Genomic DNA, 25,751 nt, shown 5'->3' on the forward strand with positions numbered 1-25,751 from the left:
TGGAGAATACAAGTCTTGGTGAAAATAAAGTCTTTGCATTCCTAAGCCTTGAAGTTTTTGTATTCTTCTGGTTTTTCTTCCACTGTACAGCTACTGTTCATAATAGACCAGTCTAAGCAAGTCTAATACACAGGATGCATAGTAAAATGCTTCAAGCAAAATGATGAATAACTAAATGAATACTGTTTTTGCTTCTTTTAAAATATCTGTATATAGTACACAAAAGCATAGTAATTTGCAAATATCTATCAAGTTTCTGAAACCTGAAATGTGAAGACAAATTAGTCAAATGTAGTGTATTTCTATTCACAGCAGCCTTTCTTGTTTTCTCAGGCTGTCCTTTTAAATGTTGCCTCATTGGCTGAAGGCATGGCGTACAAGCATCGCTTTTCTTGGCAAACAATGCAGCTTTACTATGCATGTTCATATGAAAAGCTTCATGCTTCTCCTGTATCATCCACCATGTACTTGATCACGAGCACTTGACCACACATGGTGTACTGTGTACCAAGCACATAGTAGTAATGCAGGAGGAATATAGAAGGAACAAAGATTCGAGCTATAGTTTATCAATATGTGAATTGACCGCTGACTCCTTAGTAATTTTTTTTATTAACTTGTGAACATTAAGCTGTTTGAAAATTGTATTTCTCTGACCATGCTTTTGTTAAATAAAGGTATCTTATTATTTCAGGTTGCAGTTGTTAAAATGAAGTGTACAGAGCGCATTTATGCAATGAAAATTCTAAATAAATGGGAAATGCTTAAAAGGGCAGAGGTAAGTAATATGGTTCTTTAATGCAGAGAATTTTTAAAATGGCATTAAGAAAATTACATTGAAGCTCTTCCAGATTAGGAAGAATTATTTCATGACCATAGGAGCTTCATTCTTTTTTCTTTTTTTCTTAAGCTGTTCTAATGCAATCAAGTCTGACAGTCGCTTCCAGGCATCTGTTGTTCTTAGTATTACTGTGTATTCATTCACCAGACAGTCTGCCCTAGTTCTTACCCTGAATTTATTGGCCAGATTTTTGTTTACAATAAAGGCAAGTTAAAGACTACATGAAAGCTGAGATTGGTGCTACTATGACATTCACAGCTGTATACTAAAACATTATGAAAAGGTCTTGTGTTCAGAAAGCATACATTAAGGAGCCTTGCATCCTACAGTTTGTAACAGGATTTATAGAACTGGTGAAACTATAAATATTTTGGAATCCACAGACCCATTGTAAAACAAAACATGTTAAGAAGGTAAATGTGTTTAAGAAAGGTATTTTTGAGGAAAGGAGACATACACTGTCACAACAATTTATGTAAATGTGAATGGGTACTTCACAGATTAGGAAAGGACCTACTAAGAATATGCCGTGGGAAGTGGCATATTTCTACTCTTGCACAGTAGACGAAAACCTTATGGCAAATGTAATATTACATAAGTCAGCAGGTAAATGAGCAATAGGTTTGAGGGGAAAACACATGTAGTGCATTGGTACTTGCAGCAATTCTGTTAAGGGGCGAAGGCTAGTTGTTTGCTGAGGACTGAGCCTGCTGACCCTTCCCTGTCCCATTCTTCTGTCCCCTTCCTGACACCACCTCCCCCCAGCCTACCCTTCCTAGTCCCTCCCTTTCAGTGAGTCAGTGCCAGCTCTTTTCCTGTGAATAAATCTTCTCCTCCTTGTTAAGCACCTCTTCACCACTGCCTTTGCCTGATTTAGTCACACTCTGTCCATCAGCCCATGCTCTTCTTTACAAGCAGCGGCAGCCACTGCTACTTGCCTGTTCTTTGAGCTGTCAGGAGAATTCACACTCTTGGCTGTGCTACATCAGCAGTTCTGCGTGAATCCTTCCCCGGTACTGGGGAAATTTGGTGCCCTTTCTACACAGATTTCAGTTGGGTTAATTCATTGGTCGGTATAGAATTGTTTTAAACCCAAATGCTTGTAGGGAGCTCCCAAACTCTAATGGAAATACAGCTATGCTGGCTTCCTTCAGTCATTTTTAAAGTGACTTAATTAAATTATATACTTAAATAGCTGAAACTTTTACATGTACAGATGTCCTGAGAAGACAGCTGTTTACAAGTGTCTTCAAGTTGCACGACTAACTCCTCTTACCCTCACAGGCGGACAAGAGACAGAAAAGGGTTATCCACCAAGAAAGATGTATAATGAGCAGTAGTATTCACAATACACACGTAAGACAAGTAACAGTCCAGCTAAGATTTCTTTCTGCTGATTTTCCTCATCTGCAAAGGATAATAAAAGAACTGGTTTTGCTGCTGTGCCTCTTTGTCTTTTCCTGATCGGTTTGCTCGCTTGATTTGGCTTTTCTGGGTAAGCAAGACTTTATAACCTGCATACCAAGTTCATAAAACATCTGGGTGTTAAAATTTCCCAGATCTGTTAAAACTTGTTAGTTTTTAAAATGAAGCCTGCGAAGATACAGTAGCCTCTTAAGTGGGCAGTTCCACTGAAGAGCAGACTTCAGGTATTTTATTATCCACTGTATGAGTGGTCTAAGCAGAACATACTGGGTTATGTTTGTTCTGTATGACTTAATAAATGTAGCAGAAAATTATCTAAACGCTACTCATTTGTGTACTAGCTGCAAGAAAAAAAATACGGTGAGAAGCTGCTAAAATACAGGAAAGATTAGTGAATATCAGCTGACATCCTTAAATGGGTTGCAAGCAAAAATAGATACGGCATTTATGTTGATAAGGTGGACCATTTGTATTGGTTGTTCTGACAGCAAATTACATAGTCATTAGTATGTTACTGTTGACAGTTCCAAATAAGTCCTGACTGGCTGGTTAGGTAGCCTGTCATGCTTTTTCAAGGCACGTCTCAAGGCCTTTTAAGCTAGTGTAAGCAGAGAAAGAGTGTTTTATACTTTGAATTCATGATGCAAAGTGTTCAGCAGCATTACTGGTTTTGAAGTGTTCATAACATTCCCTGGCTATTTGAGGTTGCACAGTGAACTGGATCAAGGAACTGATGTCTTTGAAAATAAACAAACTAGTTTTCTGTGTTGGCAGCCTGCTCACATTGTGGTGCCAGAAGAACTGAGAAGTGCTGTGCTCTGGTGCTGAGGGCAGGGAGTAGGATTACTTAGAGCTGCTGTTGCTGCCAAACTGTTTGTAGAGTGATACTTTGGCCTTGCATTCATAAACCGTTAAACCACTGTCAGTTAACGTTTAGTTACAATTGACATCTCTCTGCACCAATAATTACTAACTTCACAGTGCGGCTACAGTACGGTTGCCTTCAGTAGGAATGTAAACCGGCTTTTGCTTCCTTGGTGGGGAAAAATGGTTGAGATACCTTTGTAAGATAAGTATATGGTAAGGATTGGGCTTCCTGGGCATGTGCCTTCCATGGTACATTTTCTAAGACATCTGGACAAGTGGCAATGACAAAAAAGAAAAATAAAGTCCATCAGTGTCTGGAACCCAAACACTTGAATCTGCAGCTACTGAATATCCTAGCAATGGCTCTCTGAATTGAGAGTAGTGGAAGAATCGTCAGATCTGCATTTTGATGGTTCTGATCCAATGAAAACGTTAATATATTTTCATTAAGGATGACTCACTTGAAGTTTATGAAAGTTGGTTTTATGTAAAGATGCTGAGAAAACCTGTTGCACAGAGCTTGCTTCTCTGAAGTGTTGCAGTGTGCTATCTGAAGTAGAGGAAAGACTGAAAATGAAAATGTATTATGCTTGTCAAAGATAAGACAGTAATAGTAAAATCTCTTATTTCCTATAGTGTGTTGGCAGTGTCTGGAACTGGAACTGTAATGGAAGAAAAGTATATATGTGAAACTCTCTTTTCACAAAGATCTTTTTCAGAAGAACCAGGCTTACTTTCCTAAAGCCATGTTCTTTCTGCTACAGATTGCAGTGACAAGTTGTCATTTTTCTGGCTTTTAAAAATACATTATGAAACAAAGATTCAGTGTTGGTTTGTGGGCATTTTGGGGATGTGTGTGTTGTGTGTCGATTGTTTTTGGGGGTTTTGTTTTTTTAAGGTCGCAGTCAGGATTAGCGTGACTGAATGCCTGACTACGAGCCTGCAGAGATTCCCTGGCTTGTCACTTGTGCAGACTGAATTCCAATGAACAGAGACCTCTGTTCAGTAATTTTAAATAATCCCATAAAACATCCATATATATTCATCCTGTGAAAACTACTTGTTGATGTTGACAATGGCTTTTTCCTCTCTCTTCCTTTAGACAGCTTGCTTCCGAGAGGAGAGAAATGTCTTGGTGAATGGAGATTGTCAGTGGATTACTACATTGCACTATGCCTTTCAAGATGAGAACTATTTGGTATGTTTGATTCATCAGCAAATAAAAGCTTTAGGTTATGAAAGAACTTTATTTTTAGTACATTTAAGGATATTAGTGCAATAAATCAGTCCACCTCATGCCTTGCAGTGGTGTTTCAACACTCCTGTTTTCTCCTTGAAGAAAAACTTGAAAGGGACTGACTAACTCCAGGAGACTGAGAAAGTCATGTAGTACTATAGCATACAGAGGTTTAGTTAAGCACCTTAAATTAACTAATCTACCTTGCATAAAATATTGGATAATGCTGTGACTAAATAATTTGAGAGGTATTAACTCTGTCAGAGTAAGAAGTATTTTAATTTTATTTTAAACTTTCAGAATGTCTTTTGAAGCAAGATTTTGTTTAAAAATGGCGAACTCTATTTATAAAACTGATTATACTGGTGTTTTAAAAGCCTGAAGAAAAAAAACCAGCCTATTTCTTAAAAATATTTAAATAAAATAAGTTTTTAAAGTAGCAGTTTGGTCATCTCAGTAGTTTGAGAGACTTCAGCAACTGTTTATAAAGAAAGTCATTATTCCTATTACTTTTTTTAATGATGGGTTACTAGAGCTATAACATATAAGCTATGTTTACCTTAGTCATGGGAGTCGAGAGAGAGTGGTCAGGAGCGAAGTCAGTAAAGCCCCAACATATTGCAGTTATACTAAACCATAGAGCTTCTGTGTGGCTGCTTGAGGCTGGGTTTGCAAACCTACTATTTCTTTCACTGACATAGTTGTAATGTGAAAGTTTTCACCTTCTTAACCTTTTTAGATAGTACTGCAGAAGCAACTCATGATTACAAATAATAATAAAAAGGTATCGATAAAAGGCTGCCAATGAGTTCAAGAACTAGGCATATGAAACAGAAAATACTCAAACATTTTCACAAGTGCTGAAACAAAACAAATCATTTTGACCGTCATGTTAAAAGTATTTTCAGAGTAACAAGCACATCACAAGCAAATAAGTAGTCAGGTCTTAGACCCTCATTTATGTCCATTGAATTCATTGTGATAAATCGAGATTTTCAACCTCTCAAATTTTAGTTATCTGTGGCACTGCCTCATGAAGATAGCTCGTAATTGCAAATCCCCTCAGAACCAAAGAGCCTTCAGACTTGCATATAAATAACCTAAGATCCTGTAACATATTTCCAAGTAGCTTGTAAGCGTGCAGCTACCTAACAAAAAATTGTTAGCTGTGCAAGGTAGCAAGCAGTAGTAATGACAGTACAGAGAGGGCTATAGTGGTGTTGATACCATCTTACACAAATCTGTTCCAAGCAAGCTATGGCAATATAATACATTCCTTTTCCTGAAGTTCCGGAAGATATTTAGATGTTGAAGTTTCACTTGACAGCAGAATTTAGACATCTAGCATCTAATTTGAGATCCAGTATCTAAGAAAGCAACAACTCTGCCTGGCAGGCAAAGTCAGCAGATTCCCAGCATGCCTGAGATCTAGTTCTGCATGTGCTAAGATGCTGCCTTCCAATTTGGTCTGTTACTCAGCATCCATCTTGTGTCTGGTGCTCACAGATGGAGTGTATCTGCATCTCAGTCACTCTATTGTAAATGATGCTTGAAGAAAAAGTGAAACACCTTTCAGTGTGATTTTCATCCAAAAAACAGAGCAGAAGGTTCTCTTCCGTACTATCTTAGTGGTTTACTTGTCCAGAGGCTAAAAGATCTCTCTTCAGTTCTCTGCTCAGCTTGAAGAAGTTTATAGCCATGTTTTATCACATCTTGAGAGAGTGCTGCCGTGTTAGAACCTGGGCAGATTGGTTTACTTTTTAGCCATGCTGTTCATCCTTGATCCTTGTAGAGTGGGAATGCAAAGCTGAGAACAAAACAAGAACAGACAAGAGAGCTTGGTTCTCCAGCCTGGAGTGGACATTGGTCCTCTGAAAAAGAAAGCTCTAGGTTCTGGTATCTGCTCCTAGTGATATTTGTGCATTCAAATTAGTGATTTTTTAAAAATGCAAAACCATATAAGCTAATCCCAAAGCAGAAAGAGAACCTTGGTGTCTTTCCAACGCCTAGGGCTTTGCCATCCTCCTCTGGCTGCGTGATAAAGGGTTCAGAATGAGATAAATAATGAGAAGGTAAGATGTTAAGGTAGAAAAGTAGTAGCTGCCCTTGGAGACTCTAGAAGTAATTGGGGTTTAAAAGTAATTGGCGTTTTATTTCTTTTATTTAATATCAGTAGAGCATGTGATGATGCAGAACTTAAATATAAGCAAGAAACACAAAATTCTACAAAAATTCTGTTCTGGAATTAATTTTCTGGTTCTGCTCCTGTAGTTTTAAAATATTTTAGAGGCAAATACACCACGTGGTAGTGTTTTCTAAACAGTCAGTTCTTAAATGACATTGCATGGAAATGTTAGTGTGGGGTTTAGAAAGCTTTCGTAGAGACAGCTTGAGTCAAGATAGGTTAAGTAAGCCTTTGGTGATTTTTGCTGAAGCCCGTATGGTATAGGTAAAATATAGTCCATGAATATTAGAAACATACATGGTACCTGAAGTTCTTCCAGATTCAGATCTGTTAGTCTTTTTGTGACTTAACAGACAAACTTTATTTTCCAGTCTCATTCACATAGAAAGGCTTATGTGTGTCTGCCTGCTGACAACCTTTTAAAGGCTTCTGAGTATTCATGAGAGAGTATTTTGATGTCTTTTTTTTTTTTTTTTCCCCTTTGATTTCCAACTACTCTCCCTGTGTTTGATGTAGTCACTTCCTTGGAAGAAATGTGATACCTCAGATTTCAGCATCAGAATAGCCTTTATTTTAACCCCATGTGAAGGGAGAAGTGCCTCCTGGCAAGAAGATCGTTGTGAATTGGGAGATGAGTAAAATTTGACTTTCTTACAGAAGAGGCTTCATCATCTTCTTCTGATCCAAGTGCCTCATTTCATGAGTCAGCTGAGTTCTTGCTGATTAATGAATGCTGTGGGAGCTGAGGAAAGTGTGTTACCTTGTCTTTTAGGCAGGATACTTTAGCTCCCACAGAAGGCTCTAGAAGCTCTCTTAGCCTTGAATGTGTGATAGAATACTTTTAATACAGTATCCCTTTTAAAAGATCGCTGCTTCCTATCTGTAGCCTTTTGTTTTCAAGCACAATTGTTACATGTGTACAGTGTTACAACACATGTTTAAAATTCCTTGATGGTTGCGCAATATGAGCTGATTAATTTCAACATAAGTGATGAAATTTTCCTGTCAGGTTAAGCTATGTTTTGAATAAGATGGAGAAAAATATCAAAACCTATGCCTTTTGGAGTCAGTCTTCTAAGCCAATAGAGAGTGAGGGAATGGTTAATATTGCACTTTATATTCTTTTGGGTTCCTATCTTCTTTAATTTGCTTCCCTTGTGGAAGATAAATCTGTGGCAGGGACAGTGGATTGTAGGTAACTTTACCTTGAGGAGAAAGATAAGATGACTGCTTTGAAAAGTTAATTCCAGAATAAGTAAAGTTATTCCTAAAACCAGGTATCAAATCATTTTGGGAAGCAGTGAACAAAATTGCTCAGGACTGGTAGTACTGGATAAAGTCATACTTGATTATTTGTTGTCTGTATTTAGGTAGATACTGCTAGGAAATAACTAAAACCGTAGTTATTTTTATGTGGTATGAGAAACAAATAGCAAGTCAGAGTCCTTTTCTTTCACATTACCCTGTCTGTGCTGGTCCTTTCCGTGGATAGAATAATGGCTGATGGGCCTAGGAGGCTGTTTACTTTTTCATTGAAATATATTCGAAAGGGCATTAATGTTTGATTTTTATATTTCCCACTGTAGTGCCTTTGGCTTGACAGTGCTTCTAGCTTGTCATGGGCATCCCTAATCTATAGTGTCATCAAGGTCCTGCCAGCTATGTTATGCATCTATGATGTGGCATGTGCCAAGATGAGTGTTTGAAGATGTTGATATGATGAGTCCTACTTTTGGAACAACTAGTAGTATTAAAATGGTGCCAAAAGTAAAAGTAGTAATAAAAGATATATTTTGGACTAGATTGCATTAAGTATTCTTTTTAACTATTGTTTTTTTCTTCCTGCATCATCTGGAAATGCCCTGTTTAAGGGTTGATAACCTCCATTAATTTTGGTGATACGAGAGCATTTTCTTTGTGTGACACTGTAGATAAAACAGAAATAAACTCACACTGATTTACTTGTTTGTTGCTGTCATGTCTTGTTTTTTTTATTTTTTTATTATAAGAACTGAATACTGATGTGTCATCCTTCCTGTGTATTAAAGGAATATGATACCTTTTTACACTAAATAAGCAAATAAAAGTAATTAAAAAGATTACAAATTTTGACTGGTTTCCCCAGGCACAGGGAGAAAAAAAATCAGTGAAAGGTTTTTTTTCAGGGATTGCCTAATGAACTCTGTTTTTTTCTTTTTTTACCAGCTGTGTTTCTGTACTTGACTGCTTTATTTTTCCCTTTTCAGTATCTAGTGATGGACTACTATGTTGGTGGTGATTTACTGACACTTCTCAGTAAGTTTGAAGACAAGCTTCCTGAAGATATGGCTAGGTTCTACATTGGTGAAATGGTGCTTGCTATACATTCCATACATGAGCTGCATTATGTGCACAGGTAAAATACTGTCTCACTTGGCAAAAAATATATGTACAGTTATATTAAGTTAATCCTAAAGGTATTGCTACGTATACAAATGGGCACTGTAGCCACAGGCAAACTACTGTGAGTACTTGCTTATTATATACTGTATAATAGCTGTATAAGCTATTACATTTGAATATCAAGTTTTGATGGATTGGTATTAGAAGCAGTGACCTTTATCTAACTTTTTACTAAAGCTTTTATTTTTAATCATGCTTCTTGACTTATTCTCAATTCATTTAATGAATATTTGTCTGCCTTTGTCCAAGCCAGTGTAGAAGTTTAAAGTAGTTTGAATTCTCTGCAAATGTTTAGGCATTCTGCAAAATTTACGCACAGTAAGCCCATGATAACATCAGTGCATCTGTTTACCTCAGATCATCCTCAAACCGTTTTTGGAATGAGTAGGCATGTGCCAGTTTAATTGTTTCTGCACAAGGATGTGTATTCCGGATCAGTGCCTACCATCGTGTTAACTTAGGTTGTGTTCTGTAGTAAGTAGTTAAAAGTATGTAATATTCCTTGTTGTCTGTCAGAGGAAGCAGGTCAGGAAGGTAGAGTACACTTTATATGCTCATTTTTTGGCTTCCTCTTGGATTTTTATTTACAATTAATGTTTAAAAGACACAGAAATCTCAAACTATAATGCTTTGAACTCTTCTGTTTGGACTTTGATAGCTGTTTCAAAACCTTAAAAGATCAAAGATAAACTCTGTAATACACCTGTGAGTAAACATGGACAGTGTGTGGGGATTTTAAAATGTTCTGAACTCAGAGTTCACTAGAGGCACCATTGCACCCATTTCTCGGGAAGGTGGCCTGACTAACTGACCAGCTACATCTTTGAATGGGGCTGAATGAATGTCTGTTGGTGGCAGAAGGAATGAATGGCTTTGAGGCCAAAACATATGCTTTGAATAGGAGATGTATGAATGCCCAAGAAATTACTGCTTGGCAACTGGAATTGATTAGGAGGAAGCATGATTGCTCTGGAGAGGATTTCAAGGACCCTTTAAAGGCTTATATGACCTGTTAGCTGTAGATAGGAAACAGTGGAGCTCAGAGGCGAGGCATTAAGCTTTTCTGAACAGAAGCAGTGTTCGCTTAGGCAAGCGAGATCTCTGCTTTTCTGCTTTGCATGCAGATGTGTTGGATGGGATTGGCTTATGCTTCGGAAGGCCCAGTGAGCAGTGTTCTTTAAAAACCAACCAACCAAACTGGTTTATAGTTTTATATAAGTTTTAATAGTCCTCTGCACCTGCTGAGCTTGGCTTGCGGTTATGGGACTGTAAGAAAGTGTTGACAATATCTGGAACTGAAATGTATGGAATGAGTTTAACAACAGAAAATGATGAATGAATTTATTGGGAAAACATAGCGAGATGATTTGATTTTCTGGGTTAGTGCATATTTTTCTTTATTATAACAACTAAGTATGCATTTAATTTATGTTGACAGGCATAGATTAGCATTTACTATTTTGTCTTAATACTGCTAATGAGCACCGGTATTAGTAAAGTTTCAGTTATTAATTTCAAAGCATTAGCCCTTGGTTAAAAAGTGTTAATTCAAGTTTGTGTTGGAAAAGATTTATCAGATTGGCAGGATTTTTACACATGAGGACCCTTTGTTAAACCTATCATGGTTTTTCTCGTAAGTTTCCTCAAGTGTGAAAGTGGAATTCAGCACCTTAAAAATCAGACCTTGTCAGCTTCCACATCTATGTAGCAAGGTGTATTAGAGCACATTTTTTTCCTTGTTCCTAGTAATTCTGCTCTCTTCCTCAAAAATTAAGCTGAAGCTGTTGTACAGTTTTTAAGTTTTTGGGCACATGTAGTGGCATTTGGATCTTCCCATTTGAAAAAAAAAAACCACATTGTTTTACAGTGCGACAGGACTGGTGGATCTAAGGTAAAGCACATGCGGTTTTATTTAGTACTAATAGGTAGTATTATTTGAATAAATATGAAATCTAAAAAAACCCTAAGTAACACAAGATGACCATTTTATAGGTTTGGTTATCTTTTTTGGCTAGCTTAGATAACTATTCTAAAAAGGCATGATGATATGCTAGGCTGTTGGGAGCTGATCCTGGATAGTGTTGGCTAAAGAAAGGGAAGGAGACTGGTATATGTTACCTTGGAAGACATGGATGGTTTTTTTTTGCCTGTGGAATTGGTGGATAACTGAGCTGGTTTTGCTGTTTTGCTTTCTGCACTTGCTCTTCTCTCTTCCTTTCTTGCCGCCTCCCAAACATATTGGCCAGGTGCTCTTAAAAATCACTTGGGATATTTTGAGGCTATTAATTTTAAAAAAACAAAGAGCATAGTATGTATCAGGACTGTCTTAAGTTATCTGAAGGATTGATCTTTTACTAATACTTTGTGTGAATTTTAGTACAAAGTGATGAAATAAAATGTGGTTAATTGGTTGACTAAATTCAGTTAACATGCTTTTCAGTAAATCCTTTTTGGCTACCTTCCTGATATCAAAAAGGAATGTAAAGTAATGAGCTAGAATGAAATGGGAGTTTTAGCTCCCTGTCATTTAGTAGCCTTAAAATTCTATGTATCATTTTATACCCTGCTAATATATATATAAAACCAGGAAAGACACAGTTTGATATTGGAAGCTTTCTAATGTTACTGCATCCTGTTGAAATGGCATTGCCTTAATCCCAGAGCTGGAGGAATTCAGTGGCTTATTAGAGTAACTGCTGCATGTACACAGGATGCAAGGGTCTTCAGGTATTCATAAAAGCAAATGTGCTGTGCAGTAGCGTGTAGAAAGTCTTGAATAGCAAATGAAAATTACTGGCCAAAAGCAATGCTGGATAAAATTTAGAGAAGCAGGAAAAAAACTTCCTAGATAAGAAGTAAGAAGTTAGTTACAAATCTTGGCATAAACCATGAGATTAAAAGATTGCCTTTCCTCTTTTATCTTTCTTCCCTTTAAACAGTATATTGTGGTGCATATAATCTTGAAATTATGTTGAAGTGAACTGCCTATCTGTTACAGTTGGCATGACTCACAGTGATTGCTCTGCTTGGTTGTTTGACTGTTCAGAGTTCAACTTTGATGAGATTGAAAATCTGATGTAATCCAAGGCTTCAATTTTGTGGGCAAAGTTTTAGGCAGGAGGAGGAGGGGGTTGTAAGTAGTGCAATAAAAAGAGTATGCATCAGTGGGTATCCAACATAAAATTCTTTCCTGTTCTGTGCAAGATTAATCTTTACAAACAGAGCCAATGATGTATACAGTCAAATCTTTTCACTTTCTCTTATAACAGGGACATAAAGCCTGATAATGTTCTCTTGGATGTGAACGGCCACATACGACTGGCAGATTTTGGGTCCTGTCTGAAAATGAGTGAAGATGGCACAGTATGTATGAAGCAAAATTTAACTGGGATGTTGGTAGTGGGAGCTTTTAAGTGAGCTGCTGGTCCTAAAGCTATTAGACATTGCCAGTGTACATGAGGGAGGTGATGGATTGTAAGCTTATTGACCTGTTAAAAATTGAGGGAAGAGTACAACTCAACATACTTATAAAAACATTTTTGACATCTTCATCCTCTTGTTTTATTATTATCCTTTGCTATGTATTTCTGTCTTTCATCTTTTCTCCTACTGGCCATTTGAGTCCTCATGGGATTTTTGTGAACTGTCCAAAGACCCTTTGTTAAATAATAGAAATTTGACATTATTTATGTCTTGGAATCACAGGTGACCAGGAACCTAGAAGCCATGACAGGCTTGAAGTATAAGTCATTCAAAATGGAGGCCTAACTATGCCCAGCTAGAAATTAATCTGACTACTGCTGTAAAAGACAATGAAAAAAGTTTCTATGAATAAATGCATTAGCAACAAAAGGAGGGCTAAGGAGAATCGCCATCCTGTATTGGATGTGGGGGGAAAGATAGTGACAAAGGGTGAGGCAAAGGCTGACATACTTAGTGCTGCCTTTACCTTAGTCTTAAATGGTAAGACCAGTTGTTCTTCTGGTACCCAGCCCCCTGAGCTGGAAGACGGGGACAGGGAGCAGAATGAAGCCCCCATAATCCCAGGGGAAGTGGTTAGTGACCTGCTACACCACTTAGACACACATAAGCCTATGGGGCCAGATGGGATCCACCCAAGGGTGCTGAGGGAGCGGGTGGGAGTGCTCACCAAGCTGCTTTCCATCATTTATCAGCAGTCCTGGCTAACCCGGGAGGTCCCAGTTGCTTGTGAACAGAGGTTAGCAAATGTGACATTGTCTACGAGAAGGGCAGGAAGGAGGATCTGGGGAACTACAGGCCTGTCAGCCTGACCTCGGTGCCAGGGGAGGTTATGGAGCAGATGATCCTGAGTGCCGTCACGCAGCACATACAGGACAGCCAGATGACCGTGCCCGGCCAGCACACGTTTATGAAGGTCAGGTCATGCTTGATTGACCTGATCTCCTGTGACAAGGTGACGCGCTTAGTGGATGAGGGAAAGGCTGTGGATGTTGGTCTACGCAGACCTTGGTAAAGCCTTTGACGCCGTTTCCCACAGCGTTCTGCTGGAGAAAGTGGCTGCTGAGGGCTTGGCTGGGCGCAGGCTGGCTGGGTGAAAAGCTGGCTGGCTGGCCCAGCCCAGAGCGCGGTGGTGCACGGAGTTACATCCCGCTGGCGGCCGGTCACACGTGGTGTTCCCCAGGGCTCAGCACTGGGGCCAGTCCTGTTTGATTCTTTATCGACGGTGCAGCCGAGGGGATCGAGTGCAGCCTCAGTCGGTTTGCAGAGGCCACCGGGCTGGGCAGGAGCGCTGCCCCGCTGGGGGGCAGGCGGCTCTGCAGGGGGATGGGGGCAGGCTGGATCCATGGGCCAAGGCCAGTTGTAGGAGGTTCCACCCGGCTCCGTGCGGGTCCTGCACGGTCACACCAGCCCCAGGCAGCGCTGCGGGCTGGGGCAGAGGCTGGGAAGCTGCCCGGTGGAAAGGGGCCTCAGGGTGCTGGGTGATGGCTGGACATGAGCCAGCACCGTGCCCAGGTGGCCAAGGCGGCCAACAGCATCCTGGCTTGTGTCAGACACAGTGTGGCCAGCAGGGCCGGGGCAGTGACCGTCCCCCTGCACTCGGCACCGGTGAGGCCGCACCTGGAATCCTGTGTCCAGTTTGGCCCCTCGCCGCAGGAAAGACACGGGGGGGCTGGAGCGTGTCCAGGGAAGGGCAGCGGGGCTGGTGAAGGGTCTGGAGCACCGGTCTTACGAGGCGCAGCTGAGGGAACTGGCGTTGTTTAGCCTGGAGAAGAGGGGGCTTAGGGGACCTTCTTGCTCTCTGCAGCTGTCTGAAAGGAGGTTGTAGGCAGGTGGGTGTTGGTCTCTTCTCCCAGATAACAAGCGATAGGATGAGATGTGCTGCGGGAGGTTTATACTGGTTATTAGGAAGAGTTACTTCACCAAAAGGGTTGTCAAGCACTGGAACATGCTGCTCCGGGAAGTGGTTGAGTCTCCATCCCTGGAGGTGTGGAAAAGATGTGTAGGGACATGGTTTAGTGGTGGGCTTGGCAGTGGTGGGTTAATGGTTGGACTTGATGATCTTAAAGGTCTTTTCCAACCTAAATGATTCTATGATTCTACCATTAGTAAGCAATTTGGTTTATATGCTTTTTACAAATAGAACAGCAACATTGTGGTAATTGGGCATCTTGTGCACCAGATTGAATACACCCCTAAAAGCTAAATCACTCGTGACATTTTTTGGTTTGTCTAGTTTAGGGTGCTTGCATGGGTGTCAGTCCTGGCAACATACGGCATGAAACATTGTTCACCGTTTTTGGCATAAACTCAGGTCTTGCTGAGTTTCTGTAATCATAAAATGCCTGCCACGGATTTAACATGTTAAAGTGCAAAATAAATTGGAAGGAGCCATTAGAACTCTATGTGAAGCCTGAGAACATATTCCTAGAGATTAGAATTGCTCTGCCACTGCCCTGATGGTCAGGGTTTCCATAATACTTGGCCACAGGGCAATTCCCCACCTTATCCCTGTATTGAATCCAATTGCACATTATGCAATAAGCGTTAAACCACTTTCTGACATAATAAAAATAGGGGGACTGTTTGCCCAAGGACTTCGTTTTGTGATCTTCAAATGAAACTGTAAAATTGGGGCATAGGACTTGAACTCAGTATTTACTAGTTTTTCATTTCAATTTCTGGCAGCCAATTGCAGTTTTAAAATACAAACTGACACAAAGGCAAAACATACTCTCCTCTTGTCTTTCTGCTTTCACAATAGCTGTGATTATTTTGGGTTTCTACTGTGTTCCTAATAAAATATATTAACCAATTTTATGTAGAAGTAGACTGGAACTTAATCTTTGAAGTCTTTGATACTTTCGTAATATTTATTTTGTTGCTGTGCTTTTATAACTTCTCCAAAATCATGTGTCCTGGGCAGAAATACTAGTGTGTGAGTGAGAAAGTTGCTGAGAGAACCATAAAAATTACGAGAATTATATTTGCCTTATTTTTAAGGTACAGTCATCTGTAGCCGTGGGTACACCTGACTACATCTCCCCGGAGATACTGCAAGCAATGGAAGATGGAATGGGAAAATATGGGCCTGAATGTGACTGGTGGTCATTGGGTGTCTGCATGTATGAAATGCTGTATGGTGAAACACCCTTTTATGCAGAGTCATTAGTGGAAACCTATGGAAAGATTATGAATCATGAAGTAAGAGCTATGTTAAATCTCTATGTATTCACTGAGTTCATAATGTTTACAGAGAAACTGTTATCACTTAAAGATATTGAAGTGATAGTAGTTCTTTGCTTTTTGATGATGTTATAGGACCATATTGTGTAGGTTTGTTGGTTCAGGTTTTAGGAGCATTTGTCTCTCTGAACTGCAGAAATTTAATCCTTTGTCATACTGGAATTTCTCTCTAAATGCTAATGTTCTTGTTGGAAAATCTAAGTACTCATCACAAAATAGAAATTAAAGCCAAATCTTGTGTTAGGCGCATTGAAAGTTTCCTCTGGACTGTGCAAGAGAAATGAAGTAATGCATTATTTACACAGCTGTGCACATTTTCTGTCATACTGAGTACAAAAAGGGGAACAGGCAAGTCAACCAGTGTAGACATGAGCTGCATGAAGAACATGAGTCGGGGGGAGCTGCCCAGAGTGGAAGTGGTAGAAGAGCATGAAGCTGAGCTGCATGAAGGACATGAGGTCGGGGGTTTGTCCAGGGTCAAAGTGGCAGAGAAGTGTTGGAATTTCTCAGTGCATTTTGTGCATTGTGAACATTGGAGAAGAGTAAACTAAACTAGTTCATGGTGTCCTTTCAAGAGCTATATTAAGAGGATGTGTTTATGTGCATACTCATCCCAGGCAGCCGGAAGCTGTTGCATAGGGTGTATTGTTGCATTTTCTTCTCCCCAGAATGAGTGCAGTTTACTGGTGTTTTCAATGCTGTGCTCTCACAGTGAAGCAGTGATGGACAAGACGTGAAATCCTTGCCAGAGCTGACACCCTTGCTGTGATGAATATTAATCTCTCTCTTGCTTTAATTTCTTCAGTGAGCTAACTGGTTGCAAATGTAACCAGCGTAAACTCTGGCTATCTGGCTCTTAAACTTATTTGGGAAGAATTTTGAAGCTGTTATCCTGCAGACTTAATATTTTAATCTTACTTGGATACACAATCAATACGATTGTATGTTTTTCAACAGAAGCTTAAAGTTTAATTTCATTTATGCTGGTTTGGTCCCTAATCTCATTTTAAATTCGAGAAGTTGTATTACAAAAGGTACATACATGCTGTTGTCCTTTATTGGGAAAAAAAAAACAACAAACCAAAAAGCTTTTCCTGACTATACAGTGGTAGTAGTAGCAAGCTAAAATACAGAAAAGTTTTTCCCAATTTTTATCTAGAGTAATTTCAAATGTTAGTGGTAAGTACAATTTTTAGATCGTTTTTTTGTTTATGATAATGTAAGTCTTTGCTAAATGTAGATTAGATTTGGGTGAGAAAAACAGTTATTTAACCTATAAATTAGAAGAATACATCCTTAAATAGAACAACATTTTGTAAAGAATTGACTACCATCATGGGGTTTGAAGAGTTGAAATCATAAAATCTCAAGGAGTACATCTTCGGGAGGTAGTGGGTCTGTGACTAAGAATACCAGTGAGAATCTGCCTTTATTGTATGATCTTTAATATATCGTAGTGTGTCAAAATTCCTGTATGTCATAAAAAAAAAGTCTGCTTTTTCAAATAGTTACTGTAATTGCAGTTAGTTTTGAACAGATCTGTATTATAGAAATTGAGAAATGATTACTTGTCCTCAAAATCCATTTTAAGACAAAAAGTCTGTCACCGAATGTTTTGCATTATGCTCTACCACTGCTTACTGGAATTAGAAGAACAGCGTTTTATTATTAATTAACAGTTTCATTGGTGTAATTTAGCATGTTCTTTTTGAAACTACTATTGAATGTAATAGATTCCTTCTCTAAAAATTTCTCGATTTGTTTTGTTTTCTAGGAACGATTTCAGTTTCCATCCCATGTTACAGATGTATCTGAAGAAGCAAAAGATCTTATTCAGCGACTTATCTGCAGCAGGGAGCGTAGACTGGGACAGAATGGAATAGAGGATTTTAAGTCTCATGCATTTTTTGAGGGACTTAATTGGGATAACATCCGAAACCTAGAAGCACCTTACATTCCAGATGTTAGCAGTCCTTCTGACACCTCAAACTTTGATGTAGATGATGATGTATTAAGAAATCCAGTGAGTCTTTGTTTTTAAATATTACTAATGCAAGTGTGCAACCTTGCTGCACTGTGAGGTAGTAGTGAGAACTTATTTCAAAACAAGTAATGTAAGAGATGAAAAATAAGTAATTTTGAATGTGAAAAAATCAAGTTTTTCATCCCTTTGACATTTTGCATTGTCAGAAATCGTGAGCTGCTTTTCTAAATGGTAGCAGTTGCCAAAACGGACTATTGTTACATGGTCAGTCAAAGTTAAAACATATTTAGGTGGGGAAAAAAAAAAGGTAATTGCCCTTTTAGTTTACCTTTGCAAGGAGCTAGTATTTGGATTGATTCCTTTTTAGTGATGAAAAAAATAAATATATCTGTCTTTAGAAATACACATATATTCCCCATGCAGCTTGTAGTCACAGCTGTCCAGGTGAGAGAGCTCACGCTGGTACTTCTCCACTGACTTAAGAACCAGGAGGTTGTGGTTTTGGAGTGGGGACATTGGTGTTCCCTTCCTCTGTTTCTGTTGTGTAGTATTTTACAGACTCGGGTCAGGAGAAGCAGAGGGCTTTTGTGGTAATTTGTTCATCAGCTTTTATTCCAAGAAATGAAGACCTTTGGGCACATTTTTTGATTACATATCTAACAGTAACTAGCATATGAAAACAGTAGGCATTTTGGTGTCAGGTCACTCTAATTAGGGAATTGAAATTTCACATTTTCTTTTACTGATTGCATTGTGCCTTGACCTTGTTGAAATGCTGCCCTTCAAGTGCTGGTTCAAGAGGCTCCTAAATTCAGGTCATTATATTAAGTGACCTAATCTAAAACAAAGTTCGTTCAGGGACAATGGAATGTTGTACAACGGAGCATAGCTGCCAGTTTCAGTTGGTATATGTTAGGAAAAGTCTTTCCCTTAATTGTCTGTCTTTAACTGTTGAGGCTAAATCAAATGCCTTTAGCTCTGTAGGGGTTCTCTTTGAGGTTTTCATGCATGTTCTTTTCATGCAGGATGTGGTGCCACCAAGTTCTCATACAGGCTTTTCTGGATTGCATTTACCATTCGTTGGGTTCACATACACAACTGATAGGTAAGCAAATGATATGTTTTTCATTAAACTTGCTTCCCAATTGCAGCTAATTCTAGTAAATTCTCATTTTTGTAAACATGTGGAAAGGTTGATTTCCATAGGTGTACCTGTAGAAAAACCTTTATCCCCTTTTTTTTCAAGTGATGAACATACTTTGATCATGCTTGCCAAGATTAGATCCTTGTGTATTTAATATTTTATCTATTTGAAATGAATGAAAGTTAAGGGACTAGATGTGTCACTTGAAATGAGGTACAAACTTGCTGTTCCTGCATTCAGAGCCTGAGAACAAGTCTTGTCCATGTTAATGTCTGCCAGGAGTAGTCCAGGATTAGCTTATTGCTTCAAAGTCCTGCTGGTAAGCTAAGCTAACACAGATGGTTCTGAGCATGGACAAAGTGGCTCACTTTGCACATCTTTGAAATGGTCTCCATCTGACTTCAGAGATCCCTCAAATGTATACTTGTGTCTGATCATAAAGTTATTCTGCCCTGTTTGTTACTCCATTATTTCCGTTTGCTGAGGTGTGTGTTACCCCATGCAATACTATTTCAGAAAGAACCCAGTACACACATCTCATGCTTTTCAGTGAGATCATGTGGCTTAACTTAAATCTATCTTTGTCACACTTTAAACTTTTGGGTATTTTTTCATCAGCATGCTCAGTGCAGGCACGCTTACCTGCTTGCTTTTCTGTCAGGCAGTAGTAACCTTTGGCATGGGAGAGTTGACACTTTCAATCATTCAGACACTTTGTAAAGTCAACGTACATCCACATCATCAAAGCCCTGAACGCAGACACTGTAGTTCTACAGCAGCATACACAGTAGCTAGGGAATAACAACTTTGTCTACCTTGACAATTGTCTTAACAGTAACAATTACTGCACTAATTGTTTTTGTAACTTTAAGGTGTGTATTTGGTGGAATCCCGCATGTCACTGCTGTAGACTGCTGTGAGTATTTATTAAAATGTTCCAACTTATGTATTTGTTTTCAGCTCTTTATCTGATAGAGGCACTCTAAAGAGTGCAATGCAGTCTGACACTGTAACCAAAGATACAGATGTGCAGCGTGACTTAAAGAACACTTCACAAATAGAAGGCTATGAAAAGAAAATACGGAAATTAGAGCAAGAAAAGCAGGATTTGAACAGAAAACTGCAAGGTTAGTGGTTTATATTTGTTTGGATTCTTAGTTCTGCTCATTAGGAGGAACTGGGAATGTATTTTATTGAAAACCTTTTCCTTTCTTTTCTGATTTTAAGAATCTACACAGACAATGCAGAACCTCCAAGGTCCAGTGTGTGTTACAGTAAGTACAAGCCGTGATAAAGAGATTAAAAAATTAAATGAAGAAATTGAACGGTTGAAGAACAAATTAACAGGTAAGCCTCTGGCATGGTAATTATAGTAAAGCAATTTATTTTTCTATTCCTAGTAACATTATGTACTGTGCTTTTGCAATAAGTAGAATTAATGTTATTGAGGTGCTAAAAAAACATTTTTTAAAAGTCTTGTTCAGTAGTAAAAGGCATTTTGGTTTTTCCAGCTGAGCACTTTTTCTTCCACTTGCTTGCCCTTATAGCATATACTAGCATGGCAAGTCTAGTATACAATGAATTGTGTGGATGAGTTTAGTTAAATACTTTGTGTGATGTTTGCTTCCCTAAAAATCTCAGGAGATCCTGTTTTCTTACTCCTCCCTTTTGGGAGGAGTGTTGTTTTGGAGGAATTTTGCTTGGAGGCCGGTGTAAGAGACAGTGGGGAGAGAATACTAGCTGCTTTTTAGTAACATAAGGGGATAGGTGGGGGGATGTATAATAATAGTTCACATTTAAATGTTTCTGAGCTCCTGCTCCCTTTATGTTTCTGTCTGGTGATGCATTAATTAGGAAGCACTGAGCATTGCAGAAAAATATTGGCATCTGTCCTGAGAGAAAACTGACTCATCCAGATCACCGAAAATCTGTTGCTTGACAATGCTATTAGTTTATCCGTACAAACCTCCTGGGTAGTCGCTAATTTTTAAGTGGGAGTTAGTGATAAACAAAACAGTAGCTGTGAATCCTAATGACTTGGCTGAGAGGTTTATAGGGGACCTATACTACAGCGTAAATGTTCAGATGCTGAGTTGCTGATGCTGACCCCGTCCCCCAAAGTTTGGCAATATACCCCCTTTGTAGGTGCATGCATTGTAAAGATCAGCTCAGCTCTCCTACATAGATTATCCTTCCAAAAAGCTATTCTTGTTTATTCTGGAGTTAGGTTTGAGTCCAAATAGATTAAGGTATTCCTTCTGCAAATGGTTCAGGTTTATTTGGCTCTTCAGCCAATGGTGTCCTGTTAAATATAAAAACTAGCAGTATGATCTGGCTTAAAAAGAAGTAGTATTGGTTCATGTAGAGTGGGAGGAGGTTCGTGCTGAAGTGAGAAAAGGAATAATACATTAATTGTTACAGCAGTGCTTGGGGTCCCTGAATACATAGGCCTAATTTCCTGTTCTGCCACAGACATCAGTGGAATTTGAGTGAGGCAGTTATTCCCTGTGCAAGTTATTTATTTGTTTAAAAGAAGTAGTAATTAAAACCAAACGGAAAATGGTAGCTCGTTTTCTTACCAGGCGTAAGACTGAGCAGAGGTATATAAACATGGTTAGTTTGCACTTCAAGGCGATAATTGCAAACCAAATTTGTTTAATTTTCTTTGAGAGTAAAGAGGGAACTACCAAGAGAACATCCTGCCAGGAATATGGGCAGTTGGGTCTCCAGCCTGCCTCGTGCAGGATGGTATTCCATTCAGAGATCGTTAGTTCATATCTACTCTAGGAAATAAATAATCCTTTCCTGTTTTGCTGGATGCACTAATGACTGACTGTAGCCTTGCTTGCCATATAATGAAAACTATTTAGGAGACAAATTGCTAGAACTGGAATTAGAACAACTCAAGTTTATTTTAATGTTTTCAAGGGCTAGAAGTTATATTCCTCAAAAATTAAACAAAGCCCTGTGCTAAGGCTTTTTCACTTAGAGATCACAGTCTTTGGGAGGGTTTCTTTAATCGTCTGAGAAAATTAAAATTATTTGGAGATGTCAGTGCCCCAAAATTACCTTAAACTGTCTAAAATGGTGGGAATAGGGAAGTTGTTGATTTTCCCAGGAAAGTAATACCAGTTTGTTTCAGTAATGTTGCTTGCTTTATTTTGGTGTAAATTTTGGACCAGTTACATTTAGTATGTATTAATCTACAGATATAAGCAAGCTGGAAGGACAGCTTGCGGATGCAGTGGCTTTTCGACAAGAACATGAAGACTCTATACACAAGTTAAAAGGACTAGAAAAACAGTGCAGAGTACTGCGGCAAGAAAAGGAGGACCTTCATAAGGTATTGATCAAAAGCTAGATATATTTAAAAATGGCCATGTAAAGTAGTTATAGAACAGTTCTGTTGTGATTGCACTTTTGGTGTTTTAGATGCTGCTTTTTAAAACAATACTGAATGTTAGTGAACCTGTTGATTTCATTAACACTATAGTCATTTTCCAAAGTAGCACATTTTCTTTTTTTTGGAAGTTGATAGGCATCTTATGTCATCTTTTTTAAGTGTTCTGCTGGAACACCTAAAGAATGGGTTTAGTTTAACTGTTGAATTATTCCTAACTGTTTTAGTAGAGGTGTGAGGGCAATCAAGAGAGGCTTAAGGGCCTCGGGTTTACTGGATCAGGAACACCAGTAGTGTTCTTCTCTATCCTTCCAGTTGCAGGGAATGAGGAGGGAAGAAACAGGAAGAGCCAGCAGATCACTACCTGGCTCCAAGCCTGGTGTCACTGACAGAATGTTAGGTTTTTTGATCACAGGTCAGTTTACGTGACACCAGGCCAGCTGGCAGCAGATGGGGTACACCTGTCTCAAGGGGGAAAAGGATCCTTGCACAAGAGTTAGCGGGGCTCATTGAAAGACCTTTAAACTAGATTTAAGGGGGAAAGGGATAAAACCAGGCTCACTTGAGATAAGCCTGGGGGTGGTATGCCAATGTTTGAGGGATGGTTTGACAGCAAGGTTTTTGGTCTGCCATCTCAGTGGAGGCAAGACATGGACATCCATGCAGAGCAAAGATGCAAAGGGTATTGACGTATTTGAAACTATGAAAGTGCCTGAGTATGGTCACATAGGAATCTGAGCTTCTCAACACGAAAAGGTGGCAGGATCAACAGCCCAACCGAAGTGTATCTACACCAGTGCAAGCAGCACAGGCAACAGACAGGAGGAGCTGCAAGCAATTGTACATCAGGAAAACTGTGATAGAGCTGCCATCACAGAAACATGGTGGGATGACTGACATGACTGGAGTGCTGCAGTGGATAGCTATAAACTCTTCAGAAGGGATAGGCAAGGAGGGAGAGGCAGTGGGGTAGCCCTTTATGTTAGGGAGTGTTTTCACTATCTAGAGCTTGATGGTGGTGATGATAAGGTTGAGTATTTATGGCTAAAAACTGGGGGGAAGGCCAACAAGACAGATACCGTGGTGGGAGCCTGTTTTAAGCCACCCAACCAGGATGAAGAGGCAGACGAAATATTCTACAAGGAACTAGGAGAAGTCTCGCAATTGCTACCCTTGTTCTTGTGGGGGACTTCAACTTACCAGGTGCCTCCTGGAAATACGACATAGCAGAGAGGAAACAGTCCAGGATGTTTCTGTAGTGTGTGGAAGACAACTGCCTGGAACAGCTGGCGAGGGAGCCAGTGAGGGAAGGCTCTTGCGGAACCTGTTGCTTGTGAACAGAGGTTAGCAAATGTGACACCATCTGCAGGAAGGAGGATCTGGGGAACTACAGGCCTGTCAGCCTGACCTCGGTGCCAGGGGAGGTTATGGAGCAGATGATCCTGAGTGCCGTCACGCAGCACATACAGGACAGCCAGACGACCGTGCCCGGCCAGCACACGTTTATGAAGGTCAGGTCATGCTTGATTGACCTGATCTCCTGTGACAAGGTGACGCGCTTAGTGGATGAGGGAAAGGCTGTGGATGTTGGTCTACGCAGACCTTGGTAAAGCCTTTGACGCCGTTTCCCACAGCGTTCTGCTGGAGAAAGTGGCTGCTGAGGGCTTGGCTGGGCGCAGGCTGGCTGGGTGAAAAGCTGGCTGGCTGGCCCAGCCCAGAGCGCGGTGGTGCACGGAGTTACATCCCGCTGGCGGCCGGTCACACGTGGTGTTCCCCAGGGCTCAGCACTGGGGCCAGTCCTGTTTGATTCTTTATCGACGATGCGGCCGAGGGGATCGAGTGCAGCCTCAGTCGGTTTGCAGAGGCCACCGGGCTGGGCAGGAGCGCTGCCCCGCTGGGGGGCAGGCGGCTCTGCAGGGGGATGGGGGCAGGCTGGATCCATGGGCCAAGGCCAGTTGTAGGAGGTTCCACCCGGCTCCGTGCGGGTCCTGCACGGTCACACCAGCCCCAGGCAGCGCTGCGGGCTGGGGCAGAGGCTGGGAAGCTGCCCGGTGGAAAGGGGCCTCAGGGTGCTGGGTGATGGCTGGACATGAGCCAGCACCGTGCCCAGGTGGCCAAGGCGGCCAACAGCATCCTGGCTTGTGTCAGACACAGTGTGGCCAGCAGGGCCGGGGCAGTGACCGTCCCCCTGCACTCGGCACCGGTGAGGCCGCACCTGGAATCCTGTGTCCAGTTTGGCCCCTCGCCGCAGGAAAGACACGGGGGGGCTGGAGCGTGTCCAGGGAAGGGCAACGGGGCTGGTGAAGGGTCTGGAGCACCGGTCTTACGAGGCGCAGCTGAGGGAACTGGGGTTGTTTAGCTTGGAGAAGAGGGGGCTTAGGGGACCTTCTTGCTCTCTGCAGCTGTCTGAAAGGAGGTTGTAGGCAGGTGGGTGTTGGTCTCTTCTCCCAGATAACAAGCGATAGGATGAGATGTGCTGCGGGAGGTTTATACTGGTTATTAGGAAGAGTTACTTCACCAAAAGGGTTGTCAAGCACTGGAACATGCTGCTCCGGGAAGTGGTTGAGTCTCCATCCCTGGAGGTGTGGAAAAGATGTGTAGGGACATGGTTTAGTGGTGGGCTTGGCAGTGCTGGGTTAATGGTTGGACTTGATGATCTTAAAGGTCTTTTCCAACCCAAATGATTCTATGATTATATACACAGGGGTTAAACTCGGATGTATGGCTAGTTATCAATCCTGTAGTACCAAAAAGCATACATACTCAAGAGTTAATAGAGCTAGGTCACTGCTGCAGCTTGAGTCCACTTACTCTTTGTAATGCCAAAAGGTTCAATTACTGCTTAAGGCTGGATGACTTTTATGTAATTGCTGAGATTATTTACTGTTATGTAAACTACACCTTTGTCCACTGCCTGAAATGTAATAGTATCTTAGTTTAAGTCAGGAAAAGACTTTGCAATACAGTAAATAGGGGTTTACATATACTACATACCACTTTCAAGGATATCAGAACAAGCTACCTGTATTCAAATAGCTAGTTTTAGAAAAGTCTAGCAACCTATTGTTCACGTGGCATTTAGATGGATCCAAACCCAATCCATGGCCCAAAATCTCTGGGGTTTTTCTCTGCTAGAATTTAACAGTCTCTATTCTATGTGTTAACTACTGTTAAGAGTTATTTACCTGAATGTATGAGTAGCAGAGAAGTCAAATATGCTCTTCCTGGTTTGAACACATCCCTTTTGGGAAGTTAATAAATGCTTCTGCAATACTGCTACCAACAGCAGAAATTTTTAGAAGTCTGTTGGCTGGTATACATTTATTCTGTTGTCTAGTTCTGTTCTTTTTCTTATATTTTTTCCTCCTACTCTCAAATGATTTTATGTAGAAAATAAACCTGTATTTTCATCTTGTTAATTTTTGTTAAACTACTTGCTGTAAAGGAAACAACTTTCATACTTTCAATTAAAGTACTGGACCTTCACAGTTTGTTCTAAG

The 25,751-nt window shown here is 40.3% G+C and overlaps 1 protein-coding gene across 12 annotated transcripts in view; it reads left to right on the forward strand.

The window, feature by feature from the left end:
• Positions 1 to 25,751, forward strand: part of CDC42BPB (CDC42 binding protein kinase beta) — a 98,624-nt gene that overhangs the window by 40,092 nt on the left and 32,781 nt on the right. For all 12 annotated transcript variants that reach the window (XM_037396177.1, XM_037396181.1, XM_037396178.1 and 9 more), the window contains exons 3-12: positions 695 to 778; positions 4,236 to 4,331; positions 8,802 to 8,950; positions 12,267 to 12,360; positions 15,481 to 15,681; positions 17,498 to 17,746; positions 18,733 to 18,812; positions 19,812 to 19,978; positions 20,079 to 20,198; positions 22,061 to 22,194. In XM_037396177.1, the coding sequence (XP_037252074.1) occupies positions 695 to 778; positions 4,236 to 4,331; positions 8,802 to 8,950; positions 12,267 to 12,360; positions 15,481 to 15,681; positions 17,498 to 17,746; positions 18,733 to 18,812; positions 19,812 to 19,978; positions 20,079 to 20,198; positions 22,061 to 22,194 (1,374 nt within the window). The remainder of the gene's footprint in view (positions 1 to 694; positions 779 to 4,235; positions 4,332 to 8,801; positions 8,951 to 12,266; positions 12,361 to 15,480; positions 15,682 to 17,497; positions 17,747 to 18,732; positions 18,813 to 19,811; positions 19,979 to 20,078; positions 20,199 to 22,060; positions 22,195 to 25,751) is intronic.

This window comes from Falco rusticolus, chromosome 7 (genome assembly GCF_015220075.1).
Source record: "Falco rusticolus isolate bFalRus1 chromosome 7, bFalRus1.pri, whole genome shotgun sequence".
Lineage (NCBI taxonomy): Eukaryota > Metazoa > Chordata > Aves > Falconiformes > Falconidae > Falco > Falco rusticolus.